Source organism: Nesoenas mayeri (assembly GCF_963082525.1).
Source record: "Nesoenas mayeri genome assembly, chromosome: 4".
NCBI lineage: Eukaryota > Metazoa > Chordata > Aves > Columbiformes > Columbidae > Nesoenas > Nesoenas mayeri.
In genome coordinates, this window is record NC_137540.1 from 74,810,163 (window position 1) to 74,826,393 (window position 16,231).

The window sequence follows — 16,231 nt, forward strand, 5'->3', positions numbered from 1 at the left end:
ATCACCTCCACATCTCCACCCCAACCCACCCAGCAGCACCCACGGGTGCTCATCACCTCCACATCTCCATCCCAACCCACCCCAGCAGCACCCATGGGTGCTCATCACCTCCACATCTCCATCCCAACCCACCCCAGCAGCACCCACGGGTGCTCATCACCTCCACATCTCCATCCCAACCCACCCCAGCAGCACCCACGGGTGCTCATCATCTCCACATCTCCATCCCAACCCACCCCAGCAGCACCCATGGGTGCTCATCACCTCCACATCTCCATCCCAACCCACCCCAGCAGCACCCACGGGTGCTCATCACCTCCACATCTCCATCCCAACCCACCCCAGCAGCACCCACGGGTGCTCATCACCTCCACATCTCCATCCCAACCCACCCCAGCAGCACCCATAGGTGCTCATCACCTCCACATCTCCATCCCAACCCACTCCAAACAGGACCCCTGGGCGCCCATCTTTGCAGGACCCACCCCAAGCAGCACCCATGGGTGCTCATCCTCCCCAGCATCTGCACCCCCAGCAGCCCCCCCCGGGGTGTCCCCTGGGTGGGTGCCGGTGTCACAGTGTTCCCCATGTCCCCGCAGCCCCCCCGGCCATGTCCCCCCGCAGGTCCCTGGTGCTGCTGGCGCTGCTGCTGCTCCTGGCCGCCCCCTGCCCGGGCCAGCACTGGTCCCACGGCTGGTACCCGGGGGGCAAGCGGGACTTGGGCCCCCCCCCGGCCCGGCAGGTAGGGCCCAGCACCCCCGGGGTGACCCCCCCGGGGTAAACCCCCCGATCCCGGGGTTATAACCCGCTTGCTTTGTCCCCTTCCCTGGATTATTATGTGCCCCCCCCTGTGGTCATTTTACCCCCCACTTTCGCCCCCCCACGGATTTATACCCCTCCCGATCCCCCCTCCTCGGGTTACGCTCCCCCACATTAGGATCATCCCCCCCTCCCCACAACTCCCCCCCATTGTTATATTCCCCACTGAGTTCGCCCCACCCCGGAGTTATAACCCCCCAAGAGTTCCCCACCGCCAAATTATCCTCTGGATTATCCCCCCGCCGGTTCCCCCCTCGCCCCCCCAAGATTTATATCCCCCCAGATTATACCCCCCCGTGTTACCCTCCCCAGATTAACCTCCGGATTAAACCCCGGGTTTATATCCCCCCCCACCCCGTGTTATGTGTCCCCCCCGGGCTGGGTGTCCCCCCGTGGGTTGTGTGTGTGTCCCCGGGTTTATATCCCCCCCACGATGTTATGTGTCCCCCCCGGGCTGTGTGTCCCCCCGTGGGTTGTGTGTGTGTCCCCGGGTTTATATCCCCCCCACGATGTTATGTGTCCCCCCCGGGCTGTGTGTCCCCCCGTGGGTTGTGTGTGTGTCCCCGGGTTTATATCCCCCCCACGGTGTTATGTGTCCCCCCCCGGGCTGGGTGTCCCCCCGTGGGTTGTGTGTGTGTCCCCGGGTTTATATCCCCCCCACGGTGTTATGTGTCCCCCCCGGGCTGTGTGTCCCCCCGTGGGTTGTGTGTGTGTCCCCGGGTTTATATCCCCTCCATGATGTTATGTGTCCCCCCCGGGCTGTGTGTCCCCCCCGTGGGTTGTGTGTGTGTCCCCGGGTTTATATCCCCCCCACGGTGTTATGTGTGTCCCCCCCGGGCTGGGTGTCCCCCCGTGGGTTGTGTGTGTGTCCCCGGGTTAATATCCCCCCCACATTATACCCCCCCGTGTTACCCTCCCCAGATTAACCTCTGGATTAAACCCTGGGTTTATATTATATCCCCCCCCACACCCCGTGTTATGTGTCCCCCCCCCCCGGGCTGTGTGTCCCCCCGTGGGTTGTGTGTGTGTCCGGGTTTATATCCCCACCCGGTGTTATGTGTCCCCCCCCGGGCTGTGTGTCCCCCCGTGGGTTGTGTGTGTGTCCGGGTTTATATCCTCACCCGGTGTTATGTGTCCCCTCCCCGGGCTGTGTGTCCCCCCGTGGGTTGTGTCTGTGTCCCCGGGTTTATATCCCCCCCACGGTGTTAGGTGTGTCCCCCCCCGGAACTGTGTACCCCCCCCTCCACGGCAGCCCCTGTCCCGCAGGTCTCGGTCCCGCTATGGCGCTGCCGCTCCCACGCGTGTCCCCCGCGGCGGGAGGAGCCGCTGCCGGTGAGTGGGGACGGGAGGGGACACCGTGGGGAGGGGGGGGACACGGGAAGGTCCTGTCCCGGCCCCCACGATCCCGCTCCCCGCAGGGCGCTGCGCTGCGCTGACCGACCCACGCAGGACCGACCCCACGCGGGACCGATCCGGGAGCGGCCGCGGGGCCCCGCGGGAAATAAAGGGGCTCGGGGGGAGCCTGTGCGGCGTGGTGGCGGCTGCGGGGGAGGGAGGGGGGGTCACGCGTGGGTGTGTGCGGGGGTGGCGTGTCCCGTGGGGGCCGTGTCACAGGGGGGCTGTGCCGTAGGGGGATGTTTTCCATGGGGGGCTCTGTCCTCTGCTGGGCAGGGCCCGTGTCCCACGGGGGTCCGTGTCCCATGGGGGTTCCCGTGGGGCAGTGCCGTGTCCTGTGGGGTCCCGTGGGGGGTTCTGTGCCCCATGGGTTCCCGTGTCCCATGGTCCCTATGTCCCGCGGGGGTTCCCGTGTCCTGTGGGGGGTTCTGTATCCCGTGGGGTCCCGTGGGGCAGCTCCGTGTCCTCCGGGGTTCTGCATCGCATGGAGGTTCCGTGTCCCCTTAACTCCGTGTCCCGTGGCGTTCTGTGCCCCGTGGGTTCCGTGTCCCTTGGTTCCCGTGTCCCGTGGGGGGAGTTCCGATGTCCCGGGGGTCCCCGTGTCCCGTGGGGTTCTGTCCCCGTGGGTTCCCGTGTCCCGTGGCGCTTCCTGTGTCTCGTGTTCCGTGGTTCCCGTGTCCCCCGTGGGTTCCCGTGTCTCGTGGGTCATATCCCATGTTCCTGTCCATATCCTGTGTTCCTTGGTTCCCGTGTCAACTCCCGTGTCCCGTGGGTGCCCGTGTCCCGTGGGTTCCATGTCCCGTGGGTCCATATCCCTTGGTTCTCGTGTCCCTTGGTTCCCGTTTCCCGTGGAGTTCCCGTGTCAGTTCCCACGTCCCGTGGGTTCCCGTGTCCCTGTGGTTCCCGTGTCGGTTCCGGTGTCCCGTGGATTCCCGTGTCCCCGTGGTTCCCGTGTCGGTTCCCATGTCCCGTGGGTTCCCGTGTCTCCGTGGATTCCCGTGTCGGTTCCCGTGTCCCGTGGGTTCCCGTGTCCCCGTGGTTCCCGTGTCGGTTCCCATGTCCCGTGGGTTCCCGTGTCCCGTGGGTTCCCGTGTCCCCGTGTGGGTTCCCGTGTCCCCGTGGATTCCCGTGTCGGTTCCCATGTCCCGTAGTTCCCGTGTCCCCGTGGGTTCCCGTGTCCCCGTGGATTCCCGTGTGGGTTCCCATGTCCCGTGGGTTCCCGTGTCCCGTGGGTTCCCGTGTCCCCGTGGATTCCCGTGTCCCCGTGGATTCCCGTGTCCCGTGGGTTCCCGTGTCCCGTGTCCCTCACTCCATTTCCCATCAGGCCTCTCTTCCACTCCCACTCTCCCCGCGGGCGGGTCGGCGACACGTCACTTCCGGCCGCCATGCTGCCGCTGCTGAGGCGGCTCCGGCCGGGCCCGCTGGCGGCGCTGGGCCCCGCCGGGTCCCCGGGACCGGGACCGGGCCCCAGCCCCTTCCCCGGCCCCTTCCCCGCCTGGGGCCCGCGGCTGCTCCCGGCACGGGGCCGCAAAACGCGGCACGACCCCCCCGCCAAGTCCAAGGCGTCGCGGTTGAAGGTGCCGCCGCCCGTGGACCCCGAGGAGCTGCTGGTGGTGCTGGAGCGGTACCGGCTGCACCGGCTGGTGCTCAGCGCCCTGCGGTACCGCCGGGGCCGGGTGTGGCTACGGGGCTGTGGAGCTGCTGTGGGGCAGGGGAGGGTTGGGGGGCTGGTTGTGGTTCTGGTTATAGGGCTGGGTGCTGCATGTGGGGTTGCTGTGGGGTAGGAGTGTTTGGGGGGCTGGTTGTGGTTCTGGTTATGGGGCTGGGTGCTGGGTATAAAGCTGTGGGGCAGGGGAGGGTTGTGGGGCTCGTTGTGGTTCTGGTTATAGGGCTGGGTGCTGCATATGGAGTTGCTGTGGGGTAGGAATGTGTTTGGGGGGCTGGTTGTGGTTCTAGTTGTGAGGCTGGATGCTGCATATGGGGCTGTGGAGCTGCTGTGGGGCAGGGAGGGTTGGGGGGCTGGTTGTGGTTCTGGTTATGGGGCTGGGTGCTGGGTATAAAGCTGTGGGGCAGGGGAGGGTTGTGGAGCTCGTTGTGGTTCTGGTTATAGGGCTGGGGCTCTGCATATAGGGTTGTGAAGCTGCTGTGGGGCAGGGGAGGGTTGTGGGGCTGGTTGTGGTTCTAGTTATGGGGCTGGGTGCTGCATATCCGGCTGTGGAGCTGCTGTGGGGCAGCGAAGTGTTGTGGGGCTGGTTGTGGTTCTGGTTATGGGGCTGGGTGCTAGGTATAAAGCTATGGGGCAGGGGAGGGTTGTGGAGCTCGTTGTGGTTCTGGTTATAGGGCTGGGGCTCTGCATATAGGGTTGTGGAGCTGCTGTGGGGCAGGGGAGGGTTGGGGGGCTGGTTGTGGTTCTAGTTATGGGGCTGGGTGCTGGGTATAAAGCTGTGGGGCAGGGGAGGGTTGTGGGGCTCGTTGTGGCTCTGGTTATAGGGCTGGGGGCTGCATATGGGGTTGCTGTGGGGTAGGAATGTGTTTAGGGGGCTGGTTGTGGTTCTAGTTATGAGGCTGGATGCTGCATATGGGGCTGTGGCCCTGCTGTGGGGCAGGGGAGGGTTGGGGGGCTGGTTGTGGTTCTAGTTATGGGGCTGGGTGTTGCATATCCGGCTGTGGAGCTGCTGTGGGGCAGGGAAGGGTTGGACTGATTGGGGTTCTAGTTATGGGGCTGGGTGCTGGGTATAAAGCTATGGGGCAGGGGAGGGTTGTGGGGCTCGTTGTGGTTCTGGTTATAGGGCTGGGGGCTGCATATGGGGCTGTGGGGTTGCTGTGGGGCAGGGGATGGTTGGGGGGCTGGTTGTGGTTCTAGTTATGGGGCTGGCTATAGGGCTGTGGGGTTGCTGTGGGGCAGGGGAGGGTTGAGCTTGTGCAGAGGTGATTTGAGGGCTGGTTGTGGGGCTGCAGGGCTGCTGTGAGGGACAAGGCTGGTTATGGGGCAGGGGACTGGCTATAGGGCTGTGGAGCTGCTGTGGGGTAGGGGTGGGTTTGGGGGGCTGGTTGTGGTTCTAGTTGTGGGGCTGGGTATAGGGCTGTGGGGTTGCTATGGGGCAGGGAAGGGTTAACCTTGTGGTGCAGAACTGGATTGGGGAGCTGATTGTGGGACTCCTGTGGGGCAGGGAAGTGGCTGTAGGGCTGGGGGGCTGGGTATGGGGCACAGGGCTGGTTATGGGGCTATAGGGTTGCTGTGGCGTAGGGGAGGGTTGGGCTTGTGCAGAAGAGGGTTGGGGGGCTCGTTGTGGGTCGGCTTTGAGGGAGAGGTCTGGCTGTGGGGCTGGTTACAGGTATAGGTCTATGGGGTTGCTGAGGGGTGGGAGGGGCTGGTTGTGGCTCTAGTTTTGGGGCTGAGTAAAGGGCTGTGGGGTTGCTGGTTGGGCTTGTGCAGAAGTGGGTTGTGGGGCTGCTGTGAAGGAGGGAGCTGGGTATAGAGCTAGGGGGCTGGATGTGGGACTGCTGTGGGGCAGGGAGCTGGTTATGGGGCAGGGGAGCGGCTATAGGGCTGTGGGGTTGCTGTGAAGCAGGAGAGGGTTTGCCTTGTGCAGAAGTGGGTTGGGGGGCTGTTTGTGGGGCTGGCTGTGGGTCTGTGGGGCTTCTCTGAGAGACAAGGCTGGGTGTGGGACTGGATATGGGGCTGCTGTGGACGGGGGGCTGGTTATGGGGCGGGGGGCTGCATATAGGGTTATGGAGCTGCTATGGGGCAGGGCAGGGTTGATTGTGGCTCTGTGGGGCAGGAAAAGGGCAGGTGGGGTTGGTTGTGGTTCTGGCTGGGGGCTGGGCAGAGGGCCGTGGGGTTGCTGTGGAGTTGCTGTGGGGCAGGGGAGGGTTTGCCTTGTGGTCAGGACCGGGCTGGGGCTGCTGTGCGGGACAAAGCAAGTTTGTGAGAAGCCCCCGGGCTCCCAGCCCAGGCAGGAGCTCACTGGCCCCGTCCCCTCCCCGGCAGGGCCGAGTTCAAGGCCGAGGTTGTGCAGCGCAAGCGGGAGGCGACGCTGTGCCGGGAGGACTTGGTGGAGCAGGCGGAGGAGCACCGGAGGCTGATGGCCTGGAACGAGGAGGAGAACGCCCGGCAGCGGCTGCGCAGGTCAGCCCGGCCCCACGGGCAGCGGCCACTGCACAGAGTGGTTCGGGTGGGAAAGGACCTGCCCAGCTCCCCCAGTGCCCCCCCTGCCATGAGCAGGGACATCTTCACCAGCTCAGGTTGCTCAGAGCCCCGTCCAGCCTGGCCTGGGATGTCTCCATGGATGGTTCATCCACCACCTCTCTGCCCAACCTGGGCCAGGCTCTCACCACCCTCAGGGACAACAATTTCTTCCTCATGTCCAGAACCAGCTTTGACTTTTGCTTGTGCACAGCTTAATTCAACACCCTGTTCAGTTAGATCTGTCCCTGCCCCATGTCCTGAGAACCTCATGTCCGTCTGTCCAGCCCTCCAGGGATGGTGACTCCAGCACTGCCCTGGGCAGCCTGTTCCAATGCCCCACAGCCCTTTGGGGAAGAAATTGTTCCCCAGATCCAACCTCAACCTCCCCTGGCGCAACTTGAGGCCGTTTCCTCTGCTCCTGGCGCTTGTTCCTGGGGAGCAGAGCCCGACCCCCCCTGGCTCCAAGCTCCTTTCAGGCAGTTCAGAGATCAGAAGGTCTCCCCTCAGCTCCTGTTCTCCAGCTGAACCCCCAGGTCCCTCAGCCGCTCCATCACACTTGTGCTCCAGCCCCTCACCAGCTCCGTTCCCTTCTCTCAACCTGCTCCAGCACCTCAATTTAGCACCTTTACATCACAAGGGATTAATGTGTCTCACTGAAGTGCGGCCCTGAAGAGTGTAAACATTAAACAAAGCTTTTTATTTTCTATATGGCAGGGAGGAAAGAATTAGGAAAGAAGAGGAGGAGCAGAAGAGGCAGAAGCTCCAGGCTGCGGAGAACCAGGCCAGGAAACTGGAGGCTTTCCTGAAGGAGAAGGAGCAGGAGGTTCTGCGGCTGCAGGTGAGAGCAGCTGGTGCCCCGAGGGGTTTGATAGCCCATGGGATCCTTGTGGAAGCCGTGGGCTTGTTTTCCAAGGGATTTTTATGTTGGTTGCTGGGAAGTTTTAGCACCTTCCAGGAGCACTGACAGCACGTGGGTGGGATCTAGGTGAAGTGAGAGCTCTGAAAACAGAGGGAGGAATAATCTCGAGGGAGAGAATCCAGGTTTCCTTGCTCTGGAATGACGCTGGTGGCATCTTGGGGTCTCCCAGAGATCTGTGAACTCGGAGGGCACCCGCAGCTCGTGAGTTACGAGCCGGTCCTTGTCCTTCCTTCAGGAGGAAGCCAAGTCCTTCATCACCCCCGAGAACCTGGACGCGCGGATCGAGGAGTGCCTGGACAACCCGCGCAACTACAACTTCGCCATCGACAAGGACGGGCGGATTGTCAAACGGACCATGTTGTCTTAGGTCCGGCTTTTGTCTAACGGCTCCGTTTACAGAGCTTCTTTATTCCTTTTAATGTATAAATCGCCCACGGAATTGTTGGAAAAAGCCCGCGGGGTCTGGCTGTGGTTCTTCTGAAGGGTGAACGCCGGTGGGATGGGGGTGCGGGAGAAATTTGGGGTTGAAGGGTTCCAGGGAGCGGCGGAGGCTCCAGCAGTTCATGGGAGCCACTGGGGTTTGTGTTCCCATCACAATTCCACCCCCACGTCCCCGGATCCCGCTTTGGATCCCTCCCATGTCCACACTGAGCGCATGGGGTGAAGAGCAGGAGCGGCCCGAGGCAGATCCTGATTCTGAGCGCCCCCCATTTGCCTGGCGACCCCTCCAGATGCTTTTGGGAGGAAACGAGGTCGGAATGGCTTTGCAGGAAACACCACCCTCTGCTTTTTGTTGTTGGAGAGGGAAGAATTGATTTTGTCTCCTGTTTCGGCTGCGGTGGGAAGACGTGTCCTTCCTGCTCATCCTTTCAACCCTCCTTTCTGCATCTGTTGGTGCAGCTGTGTGCAAAAATCGTGCAGAGGATGTCTCATTGATACCAGTTCTTACATCTTTTCCCTTTCTCCCTCTTGAGCATTATTTTACTCATCACCGGGGCGTTAAGTTGTAAAGAATATTGTAATTACTCTGCATCCTCTTTGGCCAGTTTGGTTTATTGTGGTCTCTCAGACCAAACCACGCTCACTTTGATGCTCCCTAAGCTCACCAGAGGTCCAGTTTGCCCCCAAACCCCCCTTTTTTTGGGCTGACACCCAAAAAACCACACCCTGCTGTGGTTCAGGTGGACTGACCACAGGTCCCTGTGTTCTCCCTCACTTGCTTTTTATCTAAACTTTCCTAAAAACGGATATTTTCCCTCCAGCTTGAGTCTGTACCTAAAGGTGACAAGCGCACAAAAAACACAGACCTTTTGTTTTCCTGTACAAGTTTTATTTCTAATGAAGATCACAAGTTGCAGAGCTTGGCTCGTCTGTTCTCAGCCTGGGCTGGTGCGACTATAGATCCGAGATCTGGTTCTTCCCTCCCGCTCTCTACGCAAAGGGCACCTCTTGGTCGCAGGACGAGTCGAGCACACAACCCTCTGCCCGGGGAGAGAGGGGACAGCGCGGTGAGCAACCGAGCGGCACGAACCCGCCTGCGCAGCCACCCCGGCGTGGGTTTTAGTGACACCGAGCGGGGTTGTGTCCTGTACCCTCCCAAATTCACCCCAGGATTTGTATAATAGCAGCATCTCCGATAGTGACTGACTTGGGGAGGAGGCTGGGATGTGGGGCATGGATGGAGGACTTCTTGGGCATGGAAGGAGGATTTTTTGGGAGATGGAAGGAGGACTTTTGGGAGATGGAAGGAGGGTTTTTGGGAGATGGAAGGAGGGTTTTTGGGAGATGGAAGGAGGATTTTTGGAAATGGAGGATTTTGGGGCATGGAAGGAGGATTATTTGGGAATGGGAGGAGGATTTTTTGGGGAATGGAAGGAGGATTTTTTGGCAGATGGAGGATTTTTCGAGATGTAGAAGGGAGATATTTTGGGAGATGGAAGGAGGGTTTTTTGGGCACGGAAGGAGGATTGTTTTGGGCATAGAAGGAAGAGTTTTTTTGGCATGGAAGGAGGATATTTTTGAGATATGGAACGAGGATTTTTTGGGGAATGGAAGGAGGGTTTTTTGGGCATGGAAGGAGGATTTTTTGGGAGATGGAAGGAGGGGTTTTGGGAGGTGGAAGGAGGGGTTTTGGGAGATGGAAGGAGGGTTTTTGGGGCATGGAAGGAGGGTTTTTGGGGCATGGAAGGAGGATTTTTGAGGCATGGAAGGAGGGTTTTTGGGGCATGGAAGGAGGACTTTTTGGGGCATGGAAGGAGGACTTTTTGGGGCATGGAAGGAGGATATTTTTGAGAGATGGAAGGAGGATATTTTTGAGAGATGGAAGGAGGATTTTTGGGAGGTGGAAGAAGGATTTTTTGGGAAATGGAAGGAGGTTTCTTTTGGGAGATGGAAGGAGGCATTTTTGGGGCATGGAAGGGGGATTTTTTGGACATGGAAGCAGGATTTTTGGCAATGAAAGCAGGACAAGGTACAGACCACCCTACTTGGCTCCTGCCGCTTGCTCAGCCCCCTAATTTGCTTCTTTTCCACTTTTCCCTCTTCCCCCAAACCTCCCAGGCCGTTATCGCCTTCCCTGTCGTCAAAATCGATCTGCCCTGCGCTGGGTGCTGTGGAGACAGACGGACGTGACAAACACCATCCCTTGGGCAGCGTCCCCTCTCCCGCTTGTACACCACCCCCCCGAATCGCCGGTGCCCCCTCACCGCTGCCGCAGCAGAGCCCGGGGGCGGCGCAGCTCCCCCCGCTGCCGCAGGGTTTGCGTCCCGACTCGCAGGGGGTGGGCAAGAAGTTCTCCTCCTGGCACCGCAGCGTCTCGGCCGTTCCCATGTAGCAACCCAGCTCTTCCCCGCAGCAGATGTTGGGACCGAAGCAGCGCCCCTTGTTCCTGGGACCGCAGGGCAGGCACTGAGTGGGAATGGGGAGAGAAACGGGGGGGTTATTTAGGAAAGCACCAAAGGTTGGGGATGAGGTTGGGCTGTTGCTATAAGACAAGGGGTGATGGTTTTAAATTAGAAAAGGGGAGATTTGGGCTGAAATTTTGCGCACTGAGTGTGGTGAGACCCCATCCCAGCTTGCCCACAGGTGCCCCATCCATGGAGACATCCCAGGCCAGGCTGGACGGGGCTCTGAGCAACCTGAGCTGGTGAAGATGTCCCTGCTCATGGCAGGGGTGGCACTGGGGGGGCTGCAAAGGTCCCTTCAACCCAAACTATTCCATGATTCTTTACCTTGGTCTTTTCCACCCACCAGCACCCTGGGGGCAGTTTGGGGAAGGGAAGGAGGGGTCCAGGGATCTCCCAGCCCCCCCAGGACGTACCTTCCTGATGTCCATGTCCAGGACGGCACGTTTGCCCCCGATGGGGCAGTTCTGGATGTAGCAAGCGGAGGACAGAGCCAGGAGCCCCAGCAGGCAGAGGGCCAGCGCTTTGCCAACCATGGCCATGGGGCTTCGGGGAGCTTTTCGGCTTCTCATCCCGGCCGGCGGGTCATGTTTATATAGCGCCAGCTCCTACTTACACATTCCGGCACCGGCGTCACCCGTTTTATCCTTAAAAACCACAAGGCATTGATGTCCACACCGAAGGGCTCGGTCATAATGGAGGTCGAGGACGTGAGGTCAGGCCCGGGGTGTTGGTTTTTCTTTGGCGATGAGTCCGACAGCAGCGGGGGGGACATGCGGGGGCTGGTTTTGGGCTTGTGTCCCGTCTGCGCTCGCCGGCTGCGTGTCCTGTCCCATAGGGATGAAATTGGGCATCTCCAGAGCCTGGCAGGACGTGTCACCCCAGGAGTGGGGTGAGCAGGGGCTTTGTGCACCCCTTGACTTCAAATCCCTTCTGGTGGGGGGGAGATAAATCTGAATCCTCCTCTAGGGGCATCAGTGGAATCTGGGGTGGGAAATGTTTCGGTCCTTTCCACCCCTCCATGTATTTTTGGGGATGTCCCGCTCTGGGATGATGGTGACACCAAGCCCATCCTTGCCTGCGTTCACCCTTTTTAGCTTAAAACCACCAAACCTCATCGGCAAAAGCCTGAAAACCCCCAAATCCCCATATTTTCTGCCTTGGGGCTTGGTGGCTGCCCCAGCCCCACAACGTCAGCAGGTGAAGGACCTGGAGAACCATCCCTGAGGCTGATGCAATCACTGCGACCCCTCGCCTTCGTTACCGCAATTAAGAGCTTCCCGGCTTGAATAAATTCCTCCGCTGCGGACAAACCTCGTGTCTATCGAGACCGTGACCCCGGTCCCTCCCTGCGCCTGTTTAATTGGGAATTAGGCAGCCCGGAGAGTGAAAACCGTGACCTCTCGTCGTCCCCTCCGCCGCGACTCCAAATGTGTCACTTAGGGCGGCCGGTGATGAGGTGAGTCCTGGTCCCTGGGGACGCACCAGGCGCCAGGGTCTGTGTTAATGGTTTGGACATGGGGCTCAGGACCTGCCTGTGGTGCCTCAGCGGCTCAGCGAGTTTGGGGGTGTCCCCACTCCTGTGGGATGTGTTTTGGGGAGACAGATGTGGAAAATAACCCACCCAGTTATCAACTCTGCTGGTTTTTGGGGGTGTTGACACCCTGACGCTGAGGCTCCTATAGGTCTGGAGCATCATCCTGCTCAGGGATGTGTCTGAGATGTTGGGGTTCACCTCCTGCCCCCCAGGATGGGCTGAGCACCCATGCTAGCTTCATCACCCCCTGTTCTTCATCCAGCGCGGGGTCACCCACCCACATCAACGCTGCCCCTTTCCCAGTGATTTATTTGGGGTGATTTTGGGGTCCCTCCCCTCCGCAGGGCTGGGATGAGATGCTGGTGGTGGGGAGCAGGCGCTGGGTGGATCGGGAGGTGCTGGGGGCAGGATGGGTCCCACCCGCGTGGCCGAGCTCCACCTCCACCGAGGTGCCACCTCCCGCGGGGACGCTATAAAGGACGAGTGTCCCTTGCGCCACTGTCACATTCAAGCCCGGAGCCGGGACCCCGCCAGGGTAAGAGAGCTGGGGAGGGCTGGGGTGGCGGGTCCCCAAATTTGGGGGGTGGTGGTGGGATAACTGAGGGGGCCGATCCTGCCCATTGGTGTCTGATGGGGACCAGTTTGTGTGGTGATGATGGAAAAGACAAGACCAGCCCTTGGGGGGGTGTATGAAGCTGGGGACCTTAATCTTTCCACTTTTGGGGTTTCTTTAGGTGCTTTTCGTTATTTTTTTATCATTTTTAGTAGATGTGGTTTGAAGTCTCCTGATGTGCTGGTTCCTGAAGGCAATGAGGCCCCGAATCTGCCCCCAAAAGGGGTCTTGGATGGGAGGTAAGGAGATGGTGGCACATCTCAGCTATCCCCAGTCTTAGGGGACACCCAGCACCCATGGGTGCTGCCGGGGCCCCTGGGGTGGGATTGGGTGGCTGGATCCTAAATCCTGAGCTTATATCCCTTTGTGCTGTAAGGATGGGACCAAATCCTGCACCCAAGCCCAGCAAAACCACCATGGGTGGGAGCTGAACTGTGTGGGGCTGGGTGGGGATTTGGGGAGTGTGGGGGGATGTATACACACCAACCTCCACCCCACCATCCCCAAGCCCCAAATGTGTTCCTAACAGCACCCCATGACCCTGCACGAAGCCACCACAGTGCACAAGGACTTTTATTGGGTCTCAAATTTACAAGTGCGGTTCGGGGGGCTCGGTGCCGGGGGGGGGGACGCTCAGAGGAGGGGGTGCTTGCCCTGCTGCTGCCGGTTGGCCAAATGCATCAGCCTGAGGAGCAGATCTCCAGCAGAACCGTCCAGCACCGTCAGGTTCTTCTCCGCCGTGTCCTGAGCCCCATCGCTGCCCTCGTCCAGGCAGCCGGCGTCCATCGCGCACGTTTCTTCAATAGAAAACGAAACGTTGGGAAGGGAACGGGGTTATTTGGGACCCACGAGTGGTTTCTTTTCGGGTGGGGAAGGGGTTGGTGGCAGCCTGGGGTGCGCACGCAGCTTTGTCCCTCGTGTTAACCAGGGAATGGGGCTGGATGGGGGTTTTTGGCACAATGGGAAGAAAATGTGTGCCTGGTTGGGAAATATCTCACGGGGGTGGCTTGGGAATGAGCTCCCAGCCCAGTCACAGAATCACAGAACAGTTTGGGTTGAAGGGACCGTTCCAGCCCCCCAGTGCCCCCCCTGCCATGACAGGGACATCTTCAGCAGCTCAGGTTGCTCAGAGCCCCGTCCAGCCTGGCCTGGGATGTCTCCAGGGATGGTTCATCCACCACCTCTCTGGCCAACCTGGGCCAGGCTCTCACCACCCTCAGGGACAACAATTTCTCCCCCATGTCCAGCCTGAATCCGACTATCCCCAAATCACCCCCACGCTCCATGCCTCAGTTTCCCCATCACAAGGAAGGAGTTCCCCACGCCATCCCCACTCCCCCATGGTCCCAAGACCCCCCCAAACTCCCCTCCCCGGCGTCCCCCGTGTTACCGGCGCTGCAGCAGATGCCGGGAGCGGCGCAGCGGCCCCCGGAGCCGCAGGGCTGCCCGCCGGCCTGGCAGGGCGAAGGCAGGTAGTCTTCCTCGGTGCAGCGGCGCGTCTCGGCCGTGCCCAGGTAACAGCCCAGCTCGGGGCCGCAGCAGATGCCAGGGCCGAAGCAATTGCCTCTGTTCCCAGGGCCACAGGGCATGCACTGCGGGGAGGAGCTGCTTGAGTCCCCTGTACCCCCTCAAAAAAAAGGGGGGAGGGCACCCTGCTTGTAGCCCTTTGTATTTGAAAGTAGCCCCCACCCTGTTTCACCAGCCCACGGGGTGTCATGCTGGTATGGGGTGGCTTGTTCCCACCATTAGCAGTGTGGCCCTGCTTTGGAGGGTCCCTGCTTTGGGGGCTCCCGCTGCCCCCCATGTCATAGGATAGAGTCATACAATCATTTTGGTTGGAAGAGACCCTCAGGATCATGAGTCCAACCGTAACCTAGCTCCAACACTAACCCACGTCCCTAAGAACCTCATCTAAGCGACTTTTCAACCCCTCCGGGGATGGTGACTCCCCCACTGCCCCGGGCAGCCTGTTCCAATGCCCCACAGCCCTAATCCCCAATGTCCCCATCCCCACTCCCTGGGGGTGCCGTGTCCCCGCATAGGGATGCTTGGCTGTGGTCCCCTCCTTGAAGGTGACACCCACATCTCAAGCTGCTCATTCCTCCGCCACTGCCCCACCACATGCCCTTGGGCATGTCCCCTAACCTCCCCCAAAAAAGCAATGCACCACACTGCCTGCGGGACGGCGGCACAGCCAAGGGTGCCTATGGGTGGCAGGGACCCTCTGCACCTCACACCCCCCCCAAAAGCCCCATCCCATCCCCAGAAGCCCCCGTACCTGTCGGAGGGCTGTGTCGGCCAGCGCCCGCTTCCCGCCGCGGGGACAGTTCTGGATGTAGCAGGCGGAGGACAAGGCGAGGAGGCAGAGGAAGGAGAGGGGCAGCGAAGGCTCTGCCATGGCGCAGGGTGCCCGCAGCCGTGCCACGCGTGCCGGGGGAAGCTGCTGCTTCTGCATCTGGCCCTGGGCTGCACCGCCCGCTATTTATGCTGCTGTGGCCCCTTCCCAGGGGAGGAGGAGGAGGAAGAAGAGGGCTGGGTTGGGTTTTTTGTTGTTGTTGTGTGTTTTTTCTTCTTTTTTTTCTTTTCTTTTCTTTTCCCAAATCGCATCCAAGAGACTGTAATTGAAGTGATTCAGTGCGAGCGGCAGCGCTCAGGGCTGGTGAATCCCCCCCTCCCCGAGCTGTGGCTGCTCTCAGGGACACCCCAGGGATGGGGGGTGCGGGTTTGGGGTGGGGTGCTCAGGTAGAAGGTGCTGGTTCAGGGAGGGGTGTTTGTTTGGAAGATGCTGTTTTGGGAAGGGATACAGGTTTGGGAGGGATGCTGGCTTAGAAGATGCTGTTTTGGGAAGGGATGCAGGCTTGGGAGGGATGCTGGGTTAGAAGATGCTGTTTTGGGAAGGGATGCAGGCTTGGGAGGGATGCTGGGTTAGAAGATGCTGTTTTGGGAAGGGATGCAGGCTTGGGAGGGATGCTGGCTTAGAAGATGCTGTTTTGGGAAGGGATGCAGGTTTGGGAGGGATGCTGGCTTAGAAGATGCTGTTTTGGGAAGGGATGCAGGTTTGGGAGGGATGCTGGCTTAGAAGATGCTGTTTTGGGAAGGGATGCAGGTTTGGGAGGGATGCTGGCTTAGAAGATGCCATTTTAGGGAGAGATGCAGGTTTGGGAGGGATGCTGGCTTAGAAGATGCTGTTTTGGGAAGAGATGCAGGTTTGGGAGGGATGCTGGCTTAGAAGATGCTGTTTTGGGAAGGGATGCAGGTTTGGGAGGGATGCTGGCTTAGAAGATGCTGCTTTGGGAAGGGATGCAGGCTTGGGAGGGATGCTGGGTTAGAAGATGCTGTTTTGGGAAGGGATGCAGGCTTGGGAGGGATGCTGGCTTAGAAGATGCTGTTTTGGGAAGGGATGCAGGCTTGGGAGGGATGCTGGCTTAGAAGATGCTGCTTTGGGGAGGGATGCTCAGAAGATGCTGGTTTAGGGAAGCTTTTTGGTTTGGAGGATGCTGTTTTGGGGAAGGGAGCTGGTTTGAGAGGGATGAGAGTTTAGAGGATGCTGGTCCAGGGCTGGTGCTGTTTTGGGGAGGGATGCTCAGTCGCATGATGCTGGTTCAGAGCAGGTTGTTGGTTTGGAGGGTGCTGGTTTGGGGAGGGATCACAGAATCACAGAACATTAGGGATTGGAAGGGACCTCGAAAGATCATCTAGAAGATGCTGCTTTGGGGAGGGATGCTCAGAAGATGCTGGTTTGGGGGGTGCTGGTTTGGGCAGGGGTGATGGCTTAGAAGATGCTGATTTTGGGAAGGGAGCTGATTTGAGAGGGATGGGAGTTCAGAAGGTGCTGGTCCAGGGGTGATGCTGGTTT

General features: G+C 60.1%; 3 protein-coding genes across 3 annotated transcripts; 1 reads left to right on the top strand and 2 right to left on the bottom strand.

Annotated features, from left to right (window-relative positions):
* Positions 1-3,599: 3,599 nt before the first annotated feature.
* MRPS26 (mitochondrial ribosomal protein S26) lies at positions 3,600-7,774 on the top strand (the record flags this gene model as incomplete). Its single annotated transcript, XM_080343162.1, has 4 exons — positions 3,600-3,874; positions 6,206-6,343; positions 7,118-7,241; positions 7,558-7,774. The coding sequence occupies 4 exons, from the start codon at positions 3,600-3,602 to the stop codon at positions 7,687-7,689; spliced, it is 669 nt and encodes a 222-aa protein (XP_080199288.1). The 3' UTR covers positions 7,690-7,774.
* Positions 7,775-8,753: 979 nt separating this feature from the next.
* On the bottom strand, positions 8,754-10,761 carry LOC308039783 (neurophysin 1-like; the record flags this gene model as incomplete). The annotated part of the gene is made up of 3 exons (XM_080343417.1): positions 8,754-8,803; positions 10,028-10,229; positions 10,642-10,761. 3 exons carry the CDS (start codon positions 10,759-10,761, stop codon positions 8,754-8,756), a joined length of 372 nt encoding a protein of 123 aa, XP_080199543.1.
* Positions 10,762-13,008: 2,247 nt separating this feature from the next.
* LOC308039782 (vasotocin-neurophysin VT) lies at positions 13,009-15,294 on the bottom strand (the record flags this gene model as incomplete). Its single annotated transcript, XM_080343416.1, has 3 exons — positions 14,654-15,294; positions 13,766-13,967; positions 13,009-13,172 (listed from the first exon to the last, which is right to left on the bottom strand). Exons 1-3 carry the CDS (start codon positions 14,828-14,830, stop codon positions 13,009-13,011), a joined length of 543 nt encoding a protein of 180 aa, XP_080199542.1. The 5' UTR covers positions 14,831-15,294.
* Positions 15,295-16,231: the final 937 nt, after the last annotated feature.